Source organism: Dipodomys merriami, unplaced genomic scaffold (assembly GCF_024711535.1).
Source record: "Dipodomys merriami isolate MVZ:Mamm:240054 unplaced genomic scaffold, mDipMer1.0.p SCAF_25, whole genome shotgun sequence".
Taxonomy (NCBI): domain Eukaryota; kingdom Metazoa; phylum Chordata; class Mammalia; order Rodentia; family Heteromyidae; genus Dipodomys; species Dipodomys merriami.
Window position 1 is genome coordinate 23828880 of NW_027203937.1, and position 24031 is coordinate 23852910.

The following is a 24031-nucleotide window of genomic DNA, read 5'->3' on the forward strand; positions in this document are numbered from 1 at the left end:
GATTGGTGGGCTGGGCCCTCACGTGGTTAACGGTCGCGGGAAGCCGCAGAGCCCGAACTTGCGGCTGGACTTTCCGAGACCCCAGCCTCGGCGCCCGAGCCACCCAGCGTCTTCTGGACAGTCCGCCCCGTGCCCGCCGCCGCGCCCCCAGCTCCCAGCGCCCGGGAGTGGTCGCCGCCGCCGCGCAGGCCCGCCGCCGCCGCCCGACGCGCCCAGTTGCACGTGGCGGACCCGCCCCCCTGGGCCGGCCGCGACCTGGACTCGGCCGGCTTCGGCTCTCGGGCCCTCGGCCCCAACCCCAGGCCAGCGATGAGCTTCCTGAGCCGACAGCCGCCGCCCCGCCGCTTCGGAGCCGCCTGCACTCTGCGGCAGAAGCTGATCTTCTCTCCTTGCAGCGACTGTGAGGAAGAGGAGGAGGAGGAAGAGGAGGAGGGCAGCGGCCACAGCACCGGGGAGGACTCGGCCTTTCAGGAGCCCGACTCGCCGCTGCCGCCCGCGCGCAGCCCCGCGGAGCCGGGGCCGGAGCACCGCCGCTCTCCCGGCCCGGCCCCCGGGAGTCCCGGGGAGCTGGAGGAGGACATACTGCTGCAGGGCGCCAGCCCGGACGCGGACGCTGCGGGCGGCGGGGCGGAGGGCGACTCGTGGGAAGAGGAAGGCTTCGGCTCCTCATCGCCGGTCAAGTCTCCGACTGCCAGCTACTTCCTGGGCAGCTCGTTCTCTCCGGTGCGCTGCGGGGCCCCGGGGGAAGCGTCCCCGCGGGTGTGCGGGGCGCGGCGGGCCATCGTGGTGCCCGGCTCGCCGCTGCCCGACCAGCCGGGCACCCCGCCGCACAAGACCTTCCGCAAGCTGCGGCTCTTCGACACCCCGCACACACCGAAGGTGAGCTGGCGGGTCGCGGGGTGGCTGGGCCTTTTTTTTTTTTTTTTTTTTTCCTTGGAAGGCCGAGGCTCCGCCGCCACCGCTGCCGCCGGGGTTCGGTTACATAACCGCCCGGCCGCACCCCACTCGCTCTCAAGCGCTGCCACTGAAAGTTGGCAGCCCCTCTTTCTAGCCCGGCCCAGAAGCTGCTGGCCGTTAAGATTATGTAATTGAACAATGGGCCTCTTCGGGAGCGTCTTTATCTTACACTGGGGGCAGGGCAGGTGGGTGGGGAGCTGCCGCCCCGGCTACTTTTTTAGCCCGGGTGTGCAAAGATGCGGGAGCCATATGGTGCCTTTTGAAACTCCGCTGTCGGGCTTGTAATTTGGGCGGTGCGGGCAGAAGGAGGTCGGTTAAAAACAAAATTACCTGCGCCTATGGTTTTGTAGCTTGAGCGATGGGGGGGGGGGGACAGGGTGAGGTGGGGGGGGTGTCTTCACCTCCACTTGGGAGTGGATAGCTAGCCTTCCTTGCATTTCCGGGCGTGGAGACACACTCCCTAACTCAGTGTGGCTTTTTAAGTCCTTTTTTATGGCCGGGGGAGGGTGAAGGTTTTGGCTTTTAAGTCTCTTTTGGGGGCCAGAACGCTTCGTTCTGACCTGCGGCTGGTCGTGTCCGTCCGTTTGGGCGGCGAGTGATGTGTGGCCAGGAAGTCACCTGTGTTACGTGACTTCCAGCAGTGGCTGTGTGGAGCACCTGTTTTGTGGGATGGCCACTGAGTGTGCAGGTGACGACCCTTGGGACTGAAGAGACCACACGACACTATAGGAAGGGGACATTTCCAAGTGAGGATCCTCATATCACACCTGAAGGCTCCGTAACTTTAAAGTGAGTCTGCACAGACAGCCTCTGGTCGGTGTACCGTTAATCACCACTTCGGAGTTCGTGCGCTGGGAACTTTAGTGTTTGTGAGACTTGCCCAAGGCAAGATCCCTCTGCAAGGGAGGGGCGGAGTCCTGCCTGTGGTTTTCAAAGCCCGGTTTGGATGGGGGAGGGGAGATTGTAAGGCACACTGCTTTCTCTTTTTAGATGGTTGAAAGATTTTGTTCACTTTTTGAAAAATGAGATGAACTTCGTTTTAGTCAGTATAAATGTTCCATTTAGGATTACAGACCTTACTTTGCTGGCTTTTTCAGATAGGTAGGTAGGGAGGATTCCCCCTTAACAGCCCTAATTTAGCCACTGTCTGTTTGACTTGCAGTATAGCAAATCTGTGTCGTTTTTTTTTTGTTTTGTTTTGTTTTTTTGCTGTTCATGGGGCCTGAACTCTGGGCCTGGGCGCTGTCCCTCAGCTCTTCAGCTCAAGGCTAACACTCTACCACTTGAGCCACGGTGCCACTTTCAGCCTTTTCTGCTTATATGGTGCTGAGGAATCGAACCCAGGGCCTCATGCATGCAAGGCAAGCACTCTACCACTGAGCCACCTTCCCAGCCCATGTTTTTTTGTTTTTTGTGGGGTGCTAGAAATGGAATTGCACATATTCTATTACTGAGCTACTTTTACAGCCCCCTACACATTAAGCCACTTAAAAGGCCTGTTGAGAAAACTGGATTTGGGTCCAATTTTTTGTTTTGTTTTCTTCTCTTCCCTAGAGTTTGCTGTCTAAAGCCCGAGGAATAGATTCCAGCGCTATTAAACTCCGGAGTTGTTCTCTATTCACGGACACAGAACGATCAGGAAAAAGAGAATTTGACCCGAGACCAACTCCTCAAGTGAATATTAATCCTTTTACCCCAGATTCTTTATTGCTTCATTCCTCAGGAGAGTGTCGTCGAAGAAAGAGAACATATTGGAATGAGTAAGTAAATTTAATAATTTGCCTGCACACCTGATTGGTTTCATATACTTGCCACATTTTTTTTTTTCTTTTCTTTTTTTGTCGGTCATGGGGCTTGAACTCTGGGCCTTGGCGCTCTCCCTCATCTCTAGAGCTCAAGACAAGCACTCTGCCACTTGAGCCACAGCTCCACTTCTGGTTTTCTGGTGGTTAGTTGGAGATAAATGAGAGTCTCATGTACTTTACTGCTGGTCTTGGCTTTGAAGCGTGATCCTCAGATCTCACCCTTCTGAGTTGCTAGGATTACAGGCGAGAGCCACTGGTGCCTGGCTATTGCTTTCTTTCTTATAGTATTCCTTGCCTACAACCGATTACTTCCCACTATCTCCTGAGATTAAATGCTACCAAGAGAAAAACAGAGAGCATAAACATACATGACACTCAAAAAATGAAATTTGCCCTGGTGCCGGTGGCTCACTCCTATAATCCTAGCAACTCAGGAGGCTGAGATCTGAGATCACAGTTCAAGGCCAGCCTGGGCAGGAAAGTCAATGAGACTCTTACCTCCAATTAACTATCAAAAAACGGACATGTTGCTGTGGCTTAAGTGGTAGAGCACTCGCCTTGAGCTGAAGAGCTCAGGGACAGCACCAAGGCCCAGAGTTCAAACCCCATGACCACCACCACCAACAACAAAAGAGAAAGCAAGCAATAAAAAACCTGGATACCTTTTGGAAGTCTGCTGTCAACAATGAGGCAGGCAAAAAAAAAAAAAAATGAGGCAGGCGAAAAGTTGGTTGAGAATGTGTTTCGTTATGTGTGCTAGTGGTTTAGGGAGCCTGTCTCATCAGGGACTTTTCCATCAGCTGGATTGAATTCATGATTATAAAATCAAGTGTTTTTCCCCTCTTTTTATCCATTAAAACTCATTGTACTGTATACTAGTGTGGGTGTGGGTGAGGGGGTCAGTCGGTTGGTCATGGGAATTGAACTCTGGGCCTAGGCGCTGTCCCTCAGCTCTTGAGCTCAAGGCTAGCACTCTGCCACTTAAGCCACAGCGCCACTTCTGGTTTTCTGGTGGTTAATTGGAGATAAGAGCTCAAGGACTTTCCTGCGCGGGCTTGGCTTTGAACCGTGATCTTCAGATTTCAGCCTCCTGAGTAGCTGGGATTATAGGCCAGAGCCACTGATACCCGGCACCTGTCACCCAGCTATATACTATGTACTTAATAGGTAAAGCTTTGGCCTGGTGCTTATCTCCAATAAATGACCAGAAAACCAGAAATGGCACTGTACTCAAGTGGTAGAGCTCTAGCCTTGAGCTGAAGAGCTCAAGGACAGTACCCAGGCTCAGAGTTCAAGCCCCATGACACTCCCCTCCCCCCCCCCCTCACACACACACACACACACACACACACACACAAAGATAAAGCTTTGGTTCTCAAGTCAAGTCTATTAGATATATTTATTAAAATTATGTTTTTTTTTCAGTTCTTGTGAAGATATGGAAGTCAGTGATTGTGAGTTTGAAGATGAAACAAGACCTGCTAAAGTAAATTACTTTTTTGTTTTGTGTACTGGTGATTTTTGTTTTGTGTTTTTGAAACGGTCTTATTGTGTAGCCCATTCTGGTGGCAAATGTAGTAAGCCTTTGGAATGCTGGGGTTATAGGTATGGGCCACCATACTGGCTTATAAGTTGCTTTCAGCTATTCAGAAATCTAATGTTCTGCCCTAATAAGTAATGATGTAAATATGCTGAGTAAGCAGTAAAATGTAAGGTAGAATGATTTAAAAATTTTACATACTGTCCTGTCACCATAGCAAAAAAATCAATTTTACAAAGGTGGAATATTGTTTTGTTTTTGTCTCAATAGTGATAATGGGGGGTTAAACTTAGCCACCTGGGTGTTGTCCCTTAGCTTTTTCACTCAAGGCTGGTATTCTACCACTTGAGCCACAGCTTTACTTCCAAGGAATAATCTTTTTATTGCAGAGAATTACAATTACTGAAAGCAATATGAAGTCACGATACACCACCGAATTTCATGAGTTGGAGAAAATTGGGTCTGGAGAATTTGGATCTGTATTTAAGTGTGTGAAGAGGCTGGATGGATGCGTTTATGCCATTAAGCGATCAAAAAAGCCATTGGCAGGCTCTGTTGATGAGTATGTATTAAGTTTTGTTTTGTTTTTGTTTTTGTCATGGGGCATATACTCTGGGCCTGGGCGCTGTCCTCATCTCTTCAGCTCAAAGAAGCCCTCTACCACTTGAACCAGAGTGCCACTTTCAGTTTTCTGGTAGTTTATTGGAGGTAAGAGTTTCATGGCCTTTCCTGCCAGGTCTGGCTTTGAAGGGCGACCCTCACATCTCAGCCTCCTGCATTGCTAGGATTACAGATATGAGCTACCAGTGCCTGGCTGTTGTTTGGTTTTTGCCTCTTATGTTATTGCATATAAGTTTTAATTTATCAAATACTGAACTCTTGGGGCTGGGATGGTGGCTCTGGTACAGGGCTTGCCTTACATGCATGAGGCCCTGGGTTCAATTTCTCAGCACCTCATAAGCAGAAAAAGCCACAAGTAGTGCTGTGGCTCAAGTGGTAGAGTGCTCACCTTGAGCTGAAGAGCTGAGGGACAGTGCCCAGGCCGAGTTCAGGCCCCACGACAAACATACACACAGAAAATTACTAAACTCTTACACTTTTTGAGAAGATACAGATTTAACCATATCCTTTTACTTTTGTATCATTTGTTTTTACTGGTTTTATTAGGGAATATGTAGTGTTTGTTTTAGAATGTAATTTCATAGACATGGTAGCACTCACTTACAATTTCATTCAGGCAGGAAGACTGAGTTTGAGCCTGCTTCTCCTACCCCAGATTTTTTTTTCTGATTTTTATTCCAAAGGCTTCTATTAAAGAAGATTGTCAAAGCCATGTGTCTGTGGCTTAGACCTGTAATCCTAGCTACTCAAGAGGCTGAGATCTTACAATCACAGAAGCTAGCCTGAGCAGGAAAGTTTGTGAGACTGATCTTCAATCTGATCTTCAATTAACCACCAAAAAAGCCAGAAGTGGAGCTGTTGCTTAAGTGGAAGGGCACCATCCTTAAACAAAAAAAAAACAGCACTCAGGTCCTGAGTTCAAACCTCAGGATTGGCACAAAAAAGAAAAAAGACTGTCAGAAAATTTGGTAGCCCTACAACTGAGAAAAGATCTGACTTCATTATAATATAAATTCATGGATGTTAACTAAAAAAAAAAAACAGGCTTTAAAAATTAACCATTTAGGGCTGGGAAGGTGGCTCAGTGGTAGAGCGCTTGCCTTGCATGCATGAGGCCCTGGGTTCGATTCCTTAGCACCACATAAGCAAAAAGAAAAAAGCCAGAAGTGGCGCTGTGGCTCAAGTGGTAGAGCGCTAGCCTTGAGCTGAAGAGCTGAGGGACAGTGCCCAGGCCCAGAGTTCAGGCCCCACGACCGGACCCCCCCCCCAAAAAAAAATCAACCATTTATGGTAAACCCCCTTTTAAGCAAGTTGCTTTTCAGCATAATAGTTATAAAAGTAAAATTATTTTATGAAAGCTTCAGGTAAAATTAATTTGCTGGGGCTGGGAAGGTGGCTCAGTGGTAGAGCGCTTGCCTTGCATGCTCAAGGCCCTGGGTTCGATTCCTCAGCACCACATAAGCAAAAAGAAAAAAGCCGGAAGTGGCGCTGTGGCTCAAGTGGTAGAGCGCTAGTCTTGAGCTGAAGAGCTGAGGGACAGAGCCCAGGCCCAGAGTTCAGGCCCCACGACCGGACCCAAAAAAAACAAACAAAAAAATTAATTTACTTTAGTCTTAAGTAAAAATGTTTATAATTTTGTTAATGTTTAATCTCTCTAAGGCAGAATGCTTTGAGAGAAGTATATGCTCACGCAGTGCTTGGACAGCATTCTCATGTCGTTCGATATTTCTCTGCCTGGGCAGAAGACGATCATATGCTTATACAGAATGAATATTGTAATGGTAAGTAATAGTTTGTATAAACTTGTGAGCTTGAAAAAACAATAATGAAATATATTATTATTATCTTTAAGTTTTTCTTTTGGCATTTCTGGGGATAGAGCTCAGGGCTTCACATGTGCTAACCCCACTGAGCAATAGCCTCAGCTTCTTCTCGTGTCTTAGAGACTCAGTGATCAGAGGTATAACATAAATTTTGCATGCAATTGCATTGTAATCTTCCCTCTGAAGCACTTTGTACATAATACAGTAATGGAACTTTGTATACTAGATTATATTATTACAAAATGGTCATCTCGGGGAAGGACAGTGGCTTTTCCTTGTATTTTCTGGTGTCCTTATGTTAACTACATAGTAGTTAAAATTGTCTTAGTTCACTTTTGGCATCTATAAAAGATGCCTGAAGGCCAGATGTGGTGGCTCAGGCCTACAGTCTTACTATGGATGATAAGAGATTTGTGCAGTTTGAGGCCAGCCTAGGCAAAAAGTGAGATTCTACCTCAAAACCAGGCATGGTTGCTTGTGCTTGTGATCCCACGTACATGGAAGGCAGCAGATCGGATCTTGGCCCAAATAGGAGACTCTATTAAAAATAAAGCAGGAAGTGGCACTGTGGCTCAAGTGGTAGGGCACTAGCCTTGTGCTGAAGAGCTTAGGGACAGTGCCCAGGCCCAGAGTTCAAGCCCCACAACTGACATACATACATACACACATACATGCATAAATAAATAAATAAATAAATAAAACTAAAGCAAAAAGGACTGGAGATAATAACTCAAGTGGGAGAGTTTTTGCTTAGCAAATGTGAGGACCCAAGTTTAAAACCTTGTATTGATAAAAACCAAATAAAAGGGGCTGGGAAGGTGGCTCTGTGGTAGAGCGCTTGCCTTGCATGCATGAGGTCCTGGGTTTGATTCCTCAGCACCACATAAGCAAAAAGAAAAAGCTGGAAGTGGCACTGTGGCTCAAGTGGTAGAGCATTTGCCTTGAGCTGAAGAGTTGAGGGACAGCGCCCAGGCCCAGAGTTCAGGTCCCACGACTGGACCCCCCCCCCCCAAAAAAAAAACAAAAAACAAGAATATCTGAGGTTGGACAATTTATATTTTATGTTTTGTGTTTGTTGGCCTAATGCTGGAAGTCAGGGCCTGGGCATTGTCCCTTAGCTTTTTTTGCTCAAGACTAATGCTCTATGATAAGTCATAGCTTTTTTTTTTTTTTCCCCCAGCTTCACAGCTGCACCTATTTTTGTTTTAAATACACATTTTACATTATTTAGTTTCCAAGTTGTAGGACCTCCTTTCCTGACTAAATATTGTTTGACCTTTATTTTTTTATTTTTATTTTTTTGCCAGTCCTGAGGCTTGAACTCGGGGCCTGGGCACTGTCACTGAACTTCTTTTGCTCAACTAGCACTCTATCACTGTAGCACCACTTCTGGCCTTTTCTCTTTATGTGGTAGTAAGGGATTGTACCCAGGGCTACCTGCATGCTAGGCCAGACACTCTACTACTAAGCCATATTACTGCCCTGATTTTACTACTCTTTTTTTGTTTTCTGGTGGTTAATAAGAGAATCTCACAGATTTTCCTGTCTGGGCTGGCTTTGAACTGTGATCCTCAAATCTCAGCCTCCTGACTAGCTAGGATTATAGGCATGAGCTACTGACACCCAGCCTGATTTTATTATTCTTTTTTTTTTTTTTTTTTTTTGTCGGTCGTGGGGCTTGAACTCTGGGCCTGGGCGCTGTCCCTCAGCTCTTCAGCTCAAGGCGAGCGCTCTACCACTTGAGCTACAGCGCTACTTCCGGTTTTCTGATGGTTTTATTGGAGATAGGAGTCTCACGGTCTCTCCTGCCCGGGCTGGCTTTGAACCGCGATCCTCACATCTCAGCCTCCTGAGTAGCTAGGATTACAGGCGTGAGCCACCAACGCCCGGCTCTGATTTTATTATTCTTAAGATCTAAATAGTAATAATAGTAATCGTACTGTTGAGACAAAGTATGAGTTTAGAAAGTTTTTTTTTATTTTGTCGGTCATCGAGCTTGAAATCTGGGCCTGGGCACTGTCCCTGAGTTCTTCAGCTCAAGGTGAGCGCTCTACCACTTGAGCCACATTGCCACTTCTGATTTTGTTGTGGTTAATTGGAGATAATAGCCTCACAGACTCCAACCCCCAGTACTGGTGTCAAAAACAAAAAAACCCATAAAACAACAACAACAAAAAAAAAAACACCTTCATTTCACAGCAGAGAGAAAGTAGTGGTTCCACTGAATGTTGCTTTCTTGTTTGAGAAAAATAACTTTCCAAAAGAAGAAAATGTTGATTTCTGTTATTTCTGGTAGGTGGAAGTTTAGCTGATGCTATAAGTGAAAACTACAGAATCATGAGTTACTTTACAGAAGCAGAGTTGAAAGATCTCCTTCTGCAAGTTGGTCGGGGTTTGAGATACATTCATTCAATGTCTTTGGTTCACATGGACATAAAACCTAGTAAGTATTTCAGATTCTTGATCCTGTGCTTTTTGGGTGTTATAGAAAGCAAATCATTTTGACAATATGAAAACATGTTATTTCATTGTTACCAGGCATCCATGGCTCACATCTGTAAATCCTAGCTACTCAGGAGGCTGACATCTGAGGAGCTCAGTTCAAAGCTAATCCAGGCAGGAAAGTCCATGAAACCCTTATCTCCAATTAACCACCAAAAAGCTGGAAGTTGAGTGATGGCTCAAGTGGTAAAGCACTATCCTTGAACACAAAAGCTCAGAGACAGAGTCCAGACCTTTTAGTAAAAGTATGGGGAAATTATGATGGGGAAACTAAAAAACCTGTTCACTCTTCTCTGCCAGACCATATTAAAATTTTCACCATTTGATACAGGACTTTCACAGTTGATTTGTTAAAATTGGCATCTATTTTAGGACCACATAGTGCATTTAATTATATATACTTTTGTAGGTTTTATTCTTTCCCAATGATACAGACTTGTTTTGCAGAATAAGGCTGCTTCCTTGTATCTTTAACTTGATTCTTCCCTATATTTCCTATGAGTAGAAAGTTGTAATGAAGTGTTAATGGAATCAGACAAGTCATTTTAGGTTGTTTGCTTGTTTGTTAGTTGAGGTTTGGGTTTTTTTTGTGTGTGTTTTGTTTTTTTTTTTCCTTCAGTCATGGGGCTTGAACTCAGGGCTGGGGCACTATCTATGAGCTCTGTTGCTCAAGTACTCTACTACTTTGAGCCACAGCTCTGCTTTGGATTTTCTGGTGGTTAATTGGAGATAAGAGTCTCATGGACATTCCTGCCTGGGCTGGCTTTGAACCATGATCCTCAGATCTCAGCCTCCTGAATAGCTACACCTGGTGTAAGCTGAGCTTTTTAGTTTTTAAATTTTTAGTCTATAGAAATGAGTTGATTCATAACAATTTAGGTCATTTTACTCATCTTATATTCTCAGTTTTGTGTAAAAATTTCTATAAAGGAACTCACTGAAGTTAATAGTTTCAAAAGGAAAAAAAATATATTTGGAATAATGGCAGTAAATCTGAATTAGTAAGGCTTAACTATATTTTTATGTTGCAGAAAGTGTTAAGATATATATAGTAGACCTTATATTACAATATACAAAGGATAAAAGATGTAGAGGAATGTGACATTTAAAAATCTTTAAATTAGCCAGGTACTGTTGTCTTATGCCTCCTAGCTACTCAGGAGATTGAGATCTGAGGATCACAGTTCAAAGCCAGCCGGGGAGGAAAGTTCGTGAAACTCTTATCTTGTTAACCACCAGAAAACTGGAAGTGATGCTGTGGCTCAAGTGGTAGAACGCTTGCCTTGAGCTGAAGAGCTGAGGGACAGCACCCAGGCCCAGAGTTCAAGCCCCATGACCGACCCAAAAAAAAAAGAAATTGAAGCTATCACTGAGTTAACATAGTACAGGGACCAAAAGACTGAGCAAAAAAGCTCAGGGACAGTGCCCAAATCCTGAGTTCAAGGACCAGAACAAAAACATAATAGTAAAAAAAAAAACCCCACCACAAATGACTGTTATTTTTGTTATGTTTATTGATAATTTGGTGGAGATTAGTATGCAGATGACAAAGGTCTAACAGTGAATTTCTTATATTCAGAGGCCACTGCTAATCTTGAAAACAAATTCCAAGGAAACACAGTCTGGTCCTTATTTAGTTGGAATGGACATGAGAATCTGCATTTTTATTTACTTTTTGCCTGTCCTGGTGCTTGGGCTTGGGCACTGTCCCTGAGCTGCTTTTGCTCAAGGTTAGCAATCTACCACTTGAGCCACAGTGCCACTTCTGGTTTTTTGTTTATGTGGATTTGAGGAATTGAACTGAGGGCTTAATGCATGCTAGGCAAGCACTCTACCACTAAGCCACATTCTCAGCCCAAGAATCTGAATTTTTAAAGTTTCCTGCGTGGTGTTTAATATTACTTGTAAGCTTTGATTATACTATTAGTTTAGCTTACTTACTTAACTTTTTAACAGGTAATATTTTCATATCTCGAACCTCAATCCCAAATGCTGTTTCTGAAGAAGGAGATGAAGATGAGTGGATATCGAACAAAGTTATGTTTAAAATAGGTAAGACAGATAACTGGATTATTATGTTAAAATTTAGAGATACTTGAATTCTTGGCTATACCTTTTTTTAATGTTCTAGGTGATCTTGGGCATGTAACAAGAATTTCTAGTCCACAAGTTGAAGAAGGTGATAGCCGTTTTCTTGCAAATGAAGTTTTACAGGAGGTAATTTTTCTCCTTAAATATTAATATTTGCTTTGTGATACCTATTAGTTGATAGAATACAAATTAGCTTTTGTCAAAACTTTAAAAACAAATGAAATAGAAATAGGAAACATCTGAGAGTATTATAGCAATAGTGTTATAGTTAAAGAGGTATGACCTTATTTTACTGGTAGAATTTTAAAATTTCATAGTGTTTTTGAAGATCAAAGTATTAGTGTCTTTCAGTATTTTAAAATCGTCAGAAGCCGGGTGCAGGTGGCTCATGCCTGTAATCCTAGCTACTTAGGAAGCTGAGATCTGAGGATTGTGGTTCAAAGCCAGCCCTGGCAGGAAAGTCCATGAAACTCCTATCTCCAGAAAACCAAAAGTAACACTATTACTCAAAGTGGCAGAGCCCTAGCCTTCAGCAAACAAGCTCAGGGGCAGCACCCAGCCCCTGAGTTCAAGCCTCACAACTGACAAAAATAAAAATAAAAATCATGTCAGGCCAGGCACTGGTGGATCATACCTATAACTCTGGCTACTTAGGAGTCTGAGATCTTCAGATCAAGGTTCAAAGCTAGCCTCTGTAGACTAATCTGAAAGACTATTATCTCTAGCTAACTATCAAAATACCAGAAGTAGAGAATGTGGCTCAAGGTGTAGAGCAATAGCCTTGATCAAAAAAGCTAAAGCAAGCCGGGCGCTGGTGGCTCACGCCTGTAATCCTAGCTACTCAGGAGGCTGAGATCTGAGGATCGCGGTTCAAAGCCAGCCCGGGCAGGAGAGACCGTGAGACTCCTATCTCCAATAAACCACCAGAAAACCGGAAGTGGCGCTGTAGCTCAAGTGGTAGAGCGCTCGCCTTGAGCTGAAGAGCTGAGGGACAGCGCCCAAGCCCAGAGTTCAAGCCCCACGACCGACAAAAAAAAAAAAAAAAAAAAAAAGCTAAAGCAGCCTAAGCAGGAAAGTCCCTGAGACTCTTACCTCCAATTAACCAGCAAAATGCTGGAAGTAGAGCCTTGAGCAAGAAAGGTTAGGCACAGTGGCCAAACCCTGAGTTTAAGCTCTAGGACCAGCACACAAAAAAAGAAATCTCCAACTTAGCTTGGTCTCTGAAGACATAGTGACATTAGAGGGGTTTTTTTTTTTTGGTCCAACACCTCAATTAAATTACCATTGATATATAATCTTTTACTTTGACCATTTTAATATTGTCATTAAATTTTCAAAAAAATTTTTTTTCAGAACTATACCCACCTACCAAAAGCAGATATTTTTGCCCTCGCCCTCACAGTAGTATGTGCTGCTGGTGCTGAACCTCTTCCCAGAAATGGAGACCAATGGCATGAAATCAGACAGGGTCGATTACCTCGGATTCCCCAAGTGCTTTCCCAGGAATTTACAGAGTTGCTAAAAGTAAGCATTTTTTATATGAAGCATTTTATTGACACTGTTCAAAGTTAAGTTGTATATTTCTGTTTCAATTTTACTTTTGTTTCTAAGGTTATGATTCATCCAGATCCTGAGAAAAGACCTTCAGCAATGGCACTGGTGAAGCATTCTGTATTGTTGTCTGCTTCTAGAAAGAGTGCAGAACAGTTACGAATAGAATTGAATGCTGAAAAGTTTAAAAACTCACTTTTGCAGAAGTAAGTACCATTTGTATTTTTCTTTTTCATTCTTAGGTTGTATGTAATAAAAAGTTATTTAAGCTTTCTGTCAATGAAGCATGTAGTAGCTTGGTAGGTTGTTAAACAATGAAAGTTTTAACTATTAAGTCTATGTAGTTAATAAGCTTTGTAGTTACACACAAGACTAATGTGTGTTTACAAATTTTTATATTCTCCATTTGGTAAAAGAGAAAAAGCTACAAGACCCTATCCTATGCCAGTTTTGTTGTTCCTCAGACCCTTTCACAAAAATATTTCCCTTAGAACATTCCTTTCTACATATTTGGTAAAAGGATATCAAAAGAGAAATATGGGTATTAGTAACCACAGATCACTTTTTTTTCCTTTGGTATAGAGATTTGAATTCAAAGCCTTACACTTGCTAGGCCACCCTTTACCACTTGAACCATACCTATAGCTTTTTTGCTTTGTTTTCAGATAAAGTCTCATTTTTGCCCAGGTCAGTCTCACATTGTGATCCTCCTACCTCTTCCTCCTGAGTAGAGAGGTATGTACTACCATACCCAGCTTATAATTTATTTATTATTTTTGGCAGTGTGGGGCTTAAACTCAGGGTCTGGATGCTGTCCTTGAGCTCTTTTGCTCAAGACTGGCACTCTATAACTTTGAGCCACAGCACCGCTTCCAGTTTTTGAGTGGTTAATTAAAGATAACAGTCATGAGTACTTTTCTGCCTGGGCTCCTTCAAACCCCATTCTCAAATCTCAGCCTCCTGAGTAGCTAGCATTATAGGTGAGCCACCAGCACCTGGCTAGTTAAATTTTTTTTTTATTGTTATTGTAAAAGTGATGTATGAAGCTAGTTACATAAGTCAGGTAAAGAGTATATTTCTTTTGGGACAATATCACCCATACCCTCTCTTTCCCAGTTTCTCTCTCACATCCCTAAGATGTACAGTTCATTTTCAATATAGCGTCTAGTGAGTACCACTGCTGCATTTGCTCACAATTTGTCCCTTATTTGTCTTGGGGCTTGAACCTAGATACTGTTCCTAAGCTTTGATGCTCAAGCCTAGTGGTCTACCACTTGAGCCACTGCTCCACTTCCAGCTTTTTTGTGATTAATTGGAGATAAGAATCTCATGGACTTGCCTGCCCACTTGGCTTTGAATGGAGATATTCAGATATTGGCCTTCTGAGTAGGTAGAAATACAGGTGTGAACCACTGGCATCCCACATAGCTTAATTTTCCTTTTCCTTTCCTCCTTTATTTTCCCTTTACCCCTCTTTTCCCTTTCCCCTTCCCCTCCAACACTGGGACTCAAACTCTATACCTGATGTGCTTTGCCAGTGAGCCATGCCCCTCTGTTTGTTTGTTTATTTTATTTATTTATTTTTTTTGGGTCCGGTCGTGGGGCCTGAACTCTGGGCCTGGGCGCTGTCCCTCAGCTCTTCAGCTCAAGGCTAGCGCTCTACCACTTGAGCCACAGCGCCACTTCTGGCTTTTTCTGCTTATGTGGTGCTGAGGAATAGAACCCAGGGCCTCAGGCATGCAAGGCAAACGTTCTACCACTGAGCCACCTTCCCAGCCCCTGTTTGTTTATTTTTTTGTCCATTGTGGGGCTTGAACTCTGGGCCTGGGTGCTGTCCCTCAGCTCTTCACCTCAAGGCTAGCGCTCTACCACTTGAGCCACTGCACCACTTCCAGCTTTTTCTGTTTATATGGTGCTGAGAATCAAACTCAGGGCCTCATGCATGCGAGGCAAGCACTCTACCACTGAGCCACCTTCCTGGTCCCCCAATTTATTTATTTTATTTTTTATTTTTATTTTTTGTCGGTCGTGGGGCTTGAACTCTGGGCCTGGGTGCTGTCCCTCAGCTCTTCAGCTCAAGGCGAGTGCTCTACCACTTGAGCTACAGTGCCACTTCCGGTTTTCTGGTGATTTATTGGAGATAGGAGTCTCATGGTCTCTCCTGCCTGGGCTGGCTTTGAACCGAGATCCTCAGATCTCAGCCTCCTGAGTAGCTAGGATTACAGGCGTGAGCCACCAGCGACCAGCCCAATTTATTTTTTTGAGATTGATTTATTTTTATTATTTAATGTATTTATTTTGACAGACCTGAGACTTGAACTCTGGGCCTGGGCACTGTCCCTGAACTCCTTTTGCTAAAGGTTAGCATTCTACCACTTGAGCTATAATGTCTTTCTGGCTTTTTCTGTGATTAATTGGAGATAAGAATCTCATGGACTTTCCTGTCTGGGCTGGGTTCTAACTGTGATCCTCAGATCTTAGCCTCCTGAATAGCTAGGATTATAGGTGTGAGCCATCAGTGTTGGCTTTGAGATAGATCTTGCTTTTTTTTTTTTTTTTTTTTGCCAGTCTGGAGGCTTGAACTCAGGGCCTAGGCACTGTCCCTGAGACACTTTGTGCTCAAGGCTAGCACTCTACTACTTAATAATCAGTGCCACTTCGGGCTTTTTCTGAGTAGTTAATTGGAGATAAGAGTCTCATGAACTTTTCTGCCTGGGTTGGCTTCAAACCATAGTCCCCAGATCTCAGCCTCCTGAGTAGCCAGGATTTCAGGTGTGAGCTACCAGTGCCCAATTGTCTTGTTGTCTTTCATCTCTTAATCCTTCTATTTCCACCTGCCCAATAGCTGGGATTGCAAGCATGTACCACCACATCTGTCATTTCTAATTCTTTTAATTTATTGCTACCATATTGATTCTGGCCTAATTAAAGTAACTCAAAAAGTTTTATATTAAATTTTAAGATTATAGAAATCTTATACTAAATATTAGAATGTTTATATACTAGATTGATACCCATCATACTTTTGAGAATAAGAAGTAAGATTTTCCTTTCATCTCACTTGGTATAAAAGCATATGTGAGGGCTGGGAAGGTGGCTCAGTGGTAGAGCGCTTGCCTTGCATCCATGAGGCCCTGGGTTCGATTCCTCAGCACCACATAAGCAGAAAAAAAAAGCCGGAAGTGGTGATGTGGCTCAAGTGGTAGAGCTCTAGCCTTGAGGTGAAGAGCTAAGGGACAGTACCCAGGCCCAGATTTCAGGCCCCACGACTGGCGCGCCCCCCCGCCCCCCCCAAAAAAAGCATATGTGATATTATAATTACAAAAGCACAAAACGAAGTTGAGTGTAAGTTAAAGTTTCATGTTATTTTTCCATTTGTCATTTATATCTTAGAATAATGATGGTAGGTGGATATTTCTCAATTGATAACACAGTTTGTTTGGCCTCTTAGAATTTCTTCCTAGGATTAATATAGTAGATAAACAAGTAAAAAATCCTTTGTTTCTTGTCCTCAGAGAACTCAAGAAAGCTCAGATGGCAAAAGCTGCAGCTGAGGAAAGAGTACTCTTCACTGACCGGATGGCCACGAGGTCTACCACCCAGAGTAATAGAACCTCTCGACTTATTGGAAAGAAAATGAACCGCTCTGTCAGCCTTACTATATACTGAACTGCTCATTTCCCTCCTCCCCAAAAAACTGTGACGAGAGGAAACTAGGTTGAAATCACTGCTAGAATTCACGTTTCAATTACTTTATTGATTGGTATCAGTGGTTTTACTAAAATACCTTTTAGTATCTTTTTTGTGAATTACAGTTGAAAGCTGTATTTCAACAGTTGCTATATCAGGCTTTTGTCTAATCAATCTTGCTGGACTTTTTCTTTAGGATGTCAGTCGCTGTTGGATGTTGTATCAGCTGTTGCAGGATTAACCACTGTGGTGGTATGCTGTGCATACTTTGTGTTGCATTGCAATAAAAGGAATCTATCCTGTTGTGACTTGTAGAAAGGATTCAAGGGCTTTATTATAAGCATACAATGCTAAGACTCAGTACTACTCAGCCTCTGAAGCACCTGTGTGTCAATCTTTTTGTTTTTTAATTGTGAATTATACTTGTATCTTCAACTGGGAGCACTTTGTAGGCATTGCATAAACCATGGAGTGATACAATTCTATGGAAGTATTGCCTTGTGAATTTGCTGCTATTTTAGTTTTGTCTTTGCTGTAAAATTGTAGCATTAAACAATCATCGTTGTTAATAGGCTTTCTTTTTGAAACAATTATGTGAAATACGTAGCTGCTCTTGATAAAAGCAGCTAATTTGTCTTATTCGCTTTTTTTAACTTTGAAGCTAGTGCATTGAAAATAATGCACCCCACCCCCACCTTTGGAATGATGTATTAATATAGTGTAATTATTACTAGTTTTGTAATTTTTCTGATAATGTGCTTTCCTGACTTTTTTTTAAAAATGTCTCTTTTCTCTGCCCAAGTTTTGTACTTGATGTATAGTTAATCTGTTTTTAAATGTTTGACCTGGTTTCTCTTCAATATTTGTATATATAAACTGACTTTGATAATACTGTACATAGCTGTTTAAAACGCCAGAATGACTCTTGCAAGTTCTTCACTAAGTACATTTTATGTGTATTAGCCATTTGACTAATGATATTGGCTAATGTTGTCAAAAAAGAAAAAAACATTGTTTCTTTGCTTTCTCATTAATTTTGGTCTAAATCCTGTTTGCACTTGTTTGTTACATATGTTTCATCAACATCCATTGGCATATTAAAAATCACTCTGAGCTTACTGTAATTAGTTAAATCTCTGGTCCTGTTTTCTATTTTATCTCTGTTGCTACTGTATTATACATATAAAGTACTAAAAGTGGAGCACATGTTTTTGGTGAAATATTGTACCTACTGGCTATTGAATGAGGAGCAACAGTTGATATATTTTGGGACTGCATGAAAATATGGCCATCAACTTAAAATTTTTGTGTGTGTGCCAGTCCTGGGGCTTGAACTCAGGGTCTGGGTACTGCCCCTGTGCTTTTTCACTTGAGGCTAGCTCACTACCACTTAAACCACAGCTTCACTTCTGACTTAATTGGTGATAAGAGTCTCATGGACTTTACTCCCTGAGCTAGCTTTGAACTGCAATCCTCAAATCTCGATCTCCTGAGTAGGATTATAGATGGGAGCCACCAGCATTTGGCTAAATATAATACATTGTGTATTTAGGTGTCAGACTTGCTACAAGTGCTATGTAACATAATTTTAAATAGCTGTAGATTACTAAGTAAAATGATAAGATAACTTTTTGGTGGTTTCAGGGACTTTTGCTTACTAAGCATACACTCTACCATTTACTTGAACCACATCCCTAGCCCTTGTTTATTTTTAGTTGTATTTCAGACAGGATCTCTTGGTCAGGCTCGTCTTGGGCCTCAGTCCTTCTAATAGGACCTCCTGAGTGTATTACATGCTCAAGCCTTCACATCTGTCTTGGACCAGATGTCTATCAGAGCCTCAGTCTCACTTGCTGATAAACTGAGATTACAGGTATATTCTCCATGGCAGCTGATTTGTAACTGATATGTACTGAGAACTCACTAAATTAGGCTGGCTTGTATGAATTTAGTGTAAATTGAAGTGACTAGTGGTAGTTTTACTGTGATTTTTCTTCTGACAGAATCAGAAGCCTGTGAAGGCTATTGAGTAGATTAAAATAGATCTTGTAAGATCATTGTAATTATTTTAGCTCCTCAGCCTATGGAATCTTGCATTTTGCTTTTTGGGACAGGATATTACTATATAGCCTAGACTGTCCTTGGATTTATCCTCTTGTCTCAGCCTCCAGAGTGTTAGGTTATAGATCAGTATGTAGTACTATACTCAGCCCCTGTGGCATCTTAAAAAGGAAAATTTAGAACTATGAGAGGTAGGTGAGGGGTAACTTAGATATAGAAGCTAGTGGGTAAATCAGATATAGAAGCTGTTTAGACTGGAGAAGTACTTCAATAGCCTTTGGGGGAAAAAAGACAATGTAATGTCTTGATTACTCCCAAGTCACTAAGGTGTGTGTGTCTGTCTGTCTGTCTGCCTGTCTGTCTGTCTGTCTCTGTCATGGGGCTTGATCTCGGCCTGGGTGCTGTCCCTCAGCTCTTCAGCTCAAGGCTAGTGCTCTACCACTTGAGCCACAGCACCACTTCCAGTTTTTTGGTGGTTTATTGGAGATAAGAGCCAAGGACTGGGGCTGAGAAGGTGGCTCAGTGGTAGAGCGCTTGCCTTGCATGCCTGAGGCCCTGGGTTCGATTCCTCAGCACCACATAAGCAAAAAGAAAAAAAGCCAGAAGTGGCCCTATGGCTCAAGTGGTAGAGTGCTAGCCTTGAGCTGAAGAGCTGAGGGACAGTGCCCAGGCCCAGAGTTCAGGCCCCACTACTGGACCCCAAAAAAAAAAAAGAGTCAAGGACTTTCTTGCTCAGGCTGGCTTCAAACTCAGATCTCAGCCTCTTGAGTACATAGAATTACAGGTGTGAGCCACGGGTGCCAGGCTAGGTACATTCCCCACTCCCCACTATGGTACATTTTTCTCTAGTGTACTTGCTTCATAGAAAAGGTGCTTTTCATCAAGATTTGTGGGAAACTTCACATACTGCTTAAAGCATATTAGATTTAGGAGAAAAGTCTGGTATTTGGTGTCTAGAGGGATTTTTATTTTAATTTTTGCCAGTCCTGGCACTTGAACTCAGGGCCTGAGCACTGTCCTTGAGCTTCTTTTGCTCAAGACCAGCACTCTACCACTTGAGATCACTGCACCACTTCTGGCTTTTTTGTTGTTATTTGTTTATGTGGTACTGAGGAATCAAACCCAGGGCTTCATACATGCTAGACAAACCCTCTAAGCCACATTCCCAGCCATAGAGGGAATTCTTAAGCCATCAGAAAGCTAGTAGGCTCATTTTTTTTTGTCTTAAATTCTTTTTCTTTTAATAATTTTTTTTATTGTGGTTAAGTGATTACATAGATTTCACAGTATTGTGAGATAGTGATACTTAGTTAAAATCACAAACACATTCTAACCTTCATAAGGCAAATAGTCATTATCGTGTTCTATAAACTTTGTGAATTCTGTTTTTGTTTTTGTTTTTTGGGTCCGGTCGTGGGGCCTGAACTCTGGGCCTGGGTGCTTTCCCTCAGCTCTTCAGCTCAAGGCTAGCACTCTACCACTTGAGCCACAGCACCACTTCTGGCTTTTTTTCTTTTTGGTGATGTGGTGCTGAGGAATCGAACTCAGGGCCTCATGCATGCAAGGCAAGCGCTTTACCACTGAGCCACCTTCCCAGCCCAAACTTTATGAATTCTATGAGCTTTGACAATACAACTATTTCTTCCACATCAGGTGATATGTACATTTCTTGCCTTTTGTTTAGTATAAGCTGTTCCCTCTTTGCCTCTCATATTCCCTCCCTCCCATTGTTGCCCTTCAGTTGCTTAGTTCATCTTCTTTTTCTTTTTCTTTTTGGGTCCGGTTGTGGGGCCTGAACTCTGGGCCTGGGCGCTGTCCCTCAGCTCTTCAGCTCAAGGCTAGCGTTCTACCACTTGAGCCACAGTACCACTTCCGGCTTTTTTCTTTTTGCTTATGTGGTGCTGAGGAATCAAACCCAGGGCCTCAGGCATGCAAGGCAAGCGCTCTACCACTGAGCCAACTTCCCAGTCCGCTTAGTTCATTTTCATCAATGTCCAGTGCAGCTGATGGGCCCCTCTGTTGTATGTTTTCCCATTTCCTTCTGTTTCTGTGTCCTCCTATGTATACATATACATATATATATATATATATATATATATATATATATATATATGTAGTCAAAAACATGGGGTCATTTAGTAATGATAAAACAAAATGAGTGGAGGTCCTTTGTTTCCTTAGTCCTGTGGTATCTCCTTGCATTGTGGATTTAGCATCCACATATCAGGGACACCATGTGCCATTTATTTCTTTGCTCTCAGCTTATCTCACTCAAAATGATTTTTTCTAGTTCTATCTATTTCCCTGTGAGTATAAGAGGTTCATTTTCAACTTTGTGGAGTGCATTCTGTGCCAACTGGTAGACCAAAGACAGTGAAATAGAGGAGATTCATGTAAATTTATAATGACAGTAGCATGTGCTTAATGTTGTAGTAAAGGGGGCTAGGCAAGGTAGAATAGTGTTCTCAAGATGGCATACCTTGGAGGGTGTTGATAGTGGAGACTGGATTCCAGGAGATAATGTCAAGAGTTGTCACTGTAATGAAAGAGGAATGAGATTTCTTTAGATGGGAGTATGGTAGTTTAAGCAGTTTTTGTTTTCAGTAACAGAATGAGAAAGTAAAAAATCAAGGTTTGGGATTGATTGATTTTATCATTATTATTTTGTCAGTAGTAGGGCTTGAATTCAGGGCCTGGGCTCTATCCCTGAGCTCATTTGCTCAGGAATAGTGCCCTATTACTTTTTTTTCTTTTTTTTTCTTTGTCGGTTGTGGGGCTTGAACTCTGGACCTAGAAGCTGTTCCTCAGCTCTTCAGCTCAAGGCTAGTGCTCTACCACTTGAGCCACAGCGCCACTTCCAGTTTTCTGGTGGTTTATTGGAGATCAGATTCTCACAGACTTTCCTGCCCGGGCTGGCTTTGAACCGTGATCCTCAGATCTCAGTCTCCTGAGTAGCTAGGATTGCAGGGCATGAGCCACTAGCACCTGGCTGAGGTTTAGGAATTTAAATGCCAATGAATTACTGAAGAACTTAGAGAAAATAATAAATGCAGAAGTATGTTACTGTTTGATAAATACTTATTTACCAGTGATTAAACATTTTTCAAAAGCTGACTAGCAAAGGAAGTAAGATAGGAATCACATTGAAGCTGACTGCAAATGAAAACTCCTTAGTTTTATCAGAATTCAAGAGAGCAGTGTCCCTTTAATTAGTGAAAGTAATATTTTGAAGAGCCAATTCTAAAGCTTTCACTCTTGTTTCAGAAGTCAAGAAATGATGTTTTAAAAAATTTATGAAGCCGAGTGCCGGTGGCTCACATCTGTAATCCTAGCTACTCAGGAGGCTGAGATCTGAGAATTATGGTTCAAAGCCAGCCTGGGCAGGAAAGTTGGTGAGACTCTTATATCTAATAAACCACTAGAAAAGCGGTAGAGCGCTCAGTGCCGAGGCCCAGAGTTCAAGCCCCATGACCAGCTAAAAAAAAAAAAAAAAAAAAATTATGCTGGGTGCTTGGTGGGTCATACCTGTAATCCTAGCAATTCAGGAAATGGAAATCTGAGAAATGATATTAGAAGCCAGCCTAAGCAGACAAATTTGAGAGACTCATCTCCAATTAACCAGCAAAACGCAGAAATGGAAGCATAGCTCAAAAAGTTTTGTAATAGCTGAGTTTAGGTAATACTTCAGGTCACCTAATTCTTTGTTGTTGTTGTTTTGTGAATGTTTATTCTTTAAAAAATTATTATTATAAAGGGCCATCACCTAATTCTTAAATAACAGCATCCTGGCACTAGACTAGTTTTTCTTCTCCATAAAATAACTCCTTGACTTTAGCCAACCAATGAAAATGCTGCTGCTTTCCTGCATTTTTGTGTGTGTGTTGGTTCTAGGTACCAACTGAACTCAGCTGCTTGTCTTTTTTCTTCTTTTTAGTTGCTTGGCTTTCTTGCTCATGCCTGGTGCTCTACCACTTGAGCCATGTCTCCAGTCCTCCTTAAGGCATTTTTTGTGAACTGTATATGTCCATGTGTGCCTGTGTATCTGTACTGGGGCTCGAACTCAGATCTCTTGCCTTGCTTTTTTTTTTTCCCACAGCTAGTGCCCTACCATTTCAGTCATACTTCTAGTTCTGGGTTTTTGCTATTTAATTGAAGGTAAGAATCTTGAAGATTTGCCTGGGCTGGTTTAGATCTCAGCCTCCTGACTAGTATTATAGGAATGAGCTATCAGTACCCAGAAATTTTTGTGAACACTTTGAAGGCCAATGGGAAGCTTAGGCTCAGTGATAGAGTGCTTGCCTCGCATGCACGAGGCCATGGGTTCGGAAAAAAGCTAGAAGTGGTGCTGTGGCTCAAGTGGTAGGGTGCTAGCCTTGAGCCAGAATGCTGAGGAACAGCAACCAGGCCCAGGTTACAGCTTCCACCACTGACAGACAAAAAAAAAAAAAAAAAAAATCAAAGAGAGCGGGTAAAAAAAGTTTTCAAGGTTTTATGAATATTGTGAAAATCAGGTGAATTCTGGGACTAGAGATTTTGAGGAAATGCTTTTTATTTTTATTTTTTATGCTGGTCTTAGTTAGAACTCCTGGCTTAAGCACCGTCCCTAAGCTTTTGTGCTCAAGGCTAGCATTCTACCACTTAAGATACAGCTCCACTTCCAGCTCATGGAAGAGTCTCATGGACTTTTCCTGCCCAAGCTGGCTTTGGACTGTGATATTTCAAATCTCCTGAGTAGCTAGGATTACAGGTGTGAGCCACTGCCACCCAACCTGTCTCATTATTTTAAAACAGATAGACATTGCCTATCTCCCCACTCATCTACCTCTGGTGCCTGTCCTGAGGCTTGAACTCAGGACTTGGGTGCTGTCTCTGACCTTTTGCTTGAGGCCAGCACTCTACCACTTGAGCCATAGCGCCACTTCCTGTCTCGTTATTTTTAAATTGCAGACATTGCAGAGTTAGTGGGTGTAGTAGTTACTACTTCAAACTGGTTATATTGTTCCAAATTTCTCAGAAGTTCAGCAAAGTAGATTTTTATTTAAATAAAAAATGAAAGAATAAAACATCATTGAAATTGTCCCTCTCCCAACAATTAGCTTTCAAAAACGTTAATAGGCACTCATCTGAACATCATTGAATTTTTTTTCTTTGTGGCAGATGTCCCTAATTTTCAATGCAGTTCAAAAGTCACTGGAGTAAGGAGAAATATCTATCTATGCTCTAGGAAGATTTACCAGGAAAAGATGTCATGCTCTATTGAAACTTCATTAAACTAAGAATCTAAGAAACTTCGGCCAGGTGAGCCCTTGAAGAAACATACTTCCAAAGGACATTTCTATCATAGATCATATTGTTTACTTTTATATGATTAATAAATATTTTGAAGACTA

The 24031-nt window shown here is 42.6% G+C and overlaps 1 protein-coding gene across 2 annotated transcripts; it reads left to right on the forward strand.

Annotated features, from left to right (window-relative positions):
* The first annotated feature begins 42 nt into the window (after nucleotides 1-42).
* On the forward strand, nucleotides 43-24031 carry Wee1 (WEE1 G2 checkpoint kinase). Of its 2 annotated transcripts, XM_070035286.1 has the most exons (12): nucleotides 43-879; nucleotides 2512-2717; nucleotides 4188-4248; nucleotides 4692-4864; nucleotides 6583-6704; nucleotides 9043-9189; nucleotides 11205-11300; nucleotides 11380-11465; nucleotides 12693-12863; nucleotides 12951-13096; nucleotides 16406-16494; nucleotides 23799-24031. In XM_070035286.1, the coding sequence occupies exons 1-12, from the start codon at nucleotides 310-312 to the stop codon at nucleotides 23915-23917; spliced, it is 1986 nt and encodes a 661-aa protein (XP_069891387.1). In that variant the 5' UTR covers nucleotides 43-309; the 3' UTR covers nucleotides 23918-24031. The 2 variants fall into 2 exon arrangements, with proteins under 2 accessions (XP_069891387.1, XP_069891388.1); XM_070035287.1 differs by lacking the exon at nucleotides 23799-24031 and having other exon boundaries at nucleotides 48-879; nucleotides 16406-17764.

Excerpts from the sequence above, each read along its gene's own strand:
- Wee1 (XM_070035286.1), top strand. The coding sequence starts at position 310 with ATGAGCTTCCTGAGCCGACAGCCGCCGCCCCGCCGCTTCGGAGCCGCC. Across the intron at positions 6,705-9,042 it reads ACAGAATGAATATTGTAATG|GTGGAAGTTTAGCTGATGCT; the intron begins GTAAGTAATAGT and ends TATTTCTGGTAG. Across the intron at positions 9,190-11,204 it reads TCACATGGACATAAAACCTA|GTAATATTTTCATATCTCGA; the intron begins GTAAGTATTTCA and ends ACTTTTTAACAG.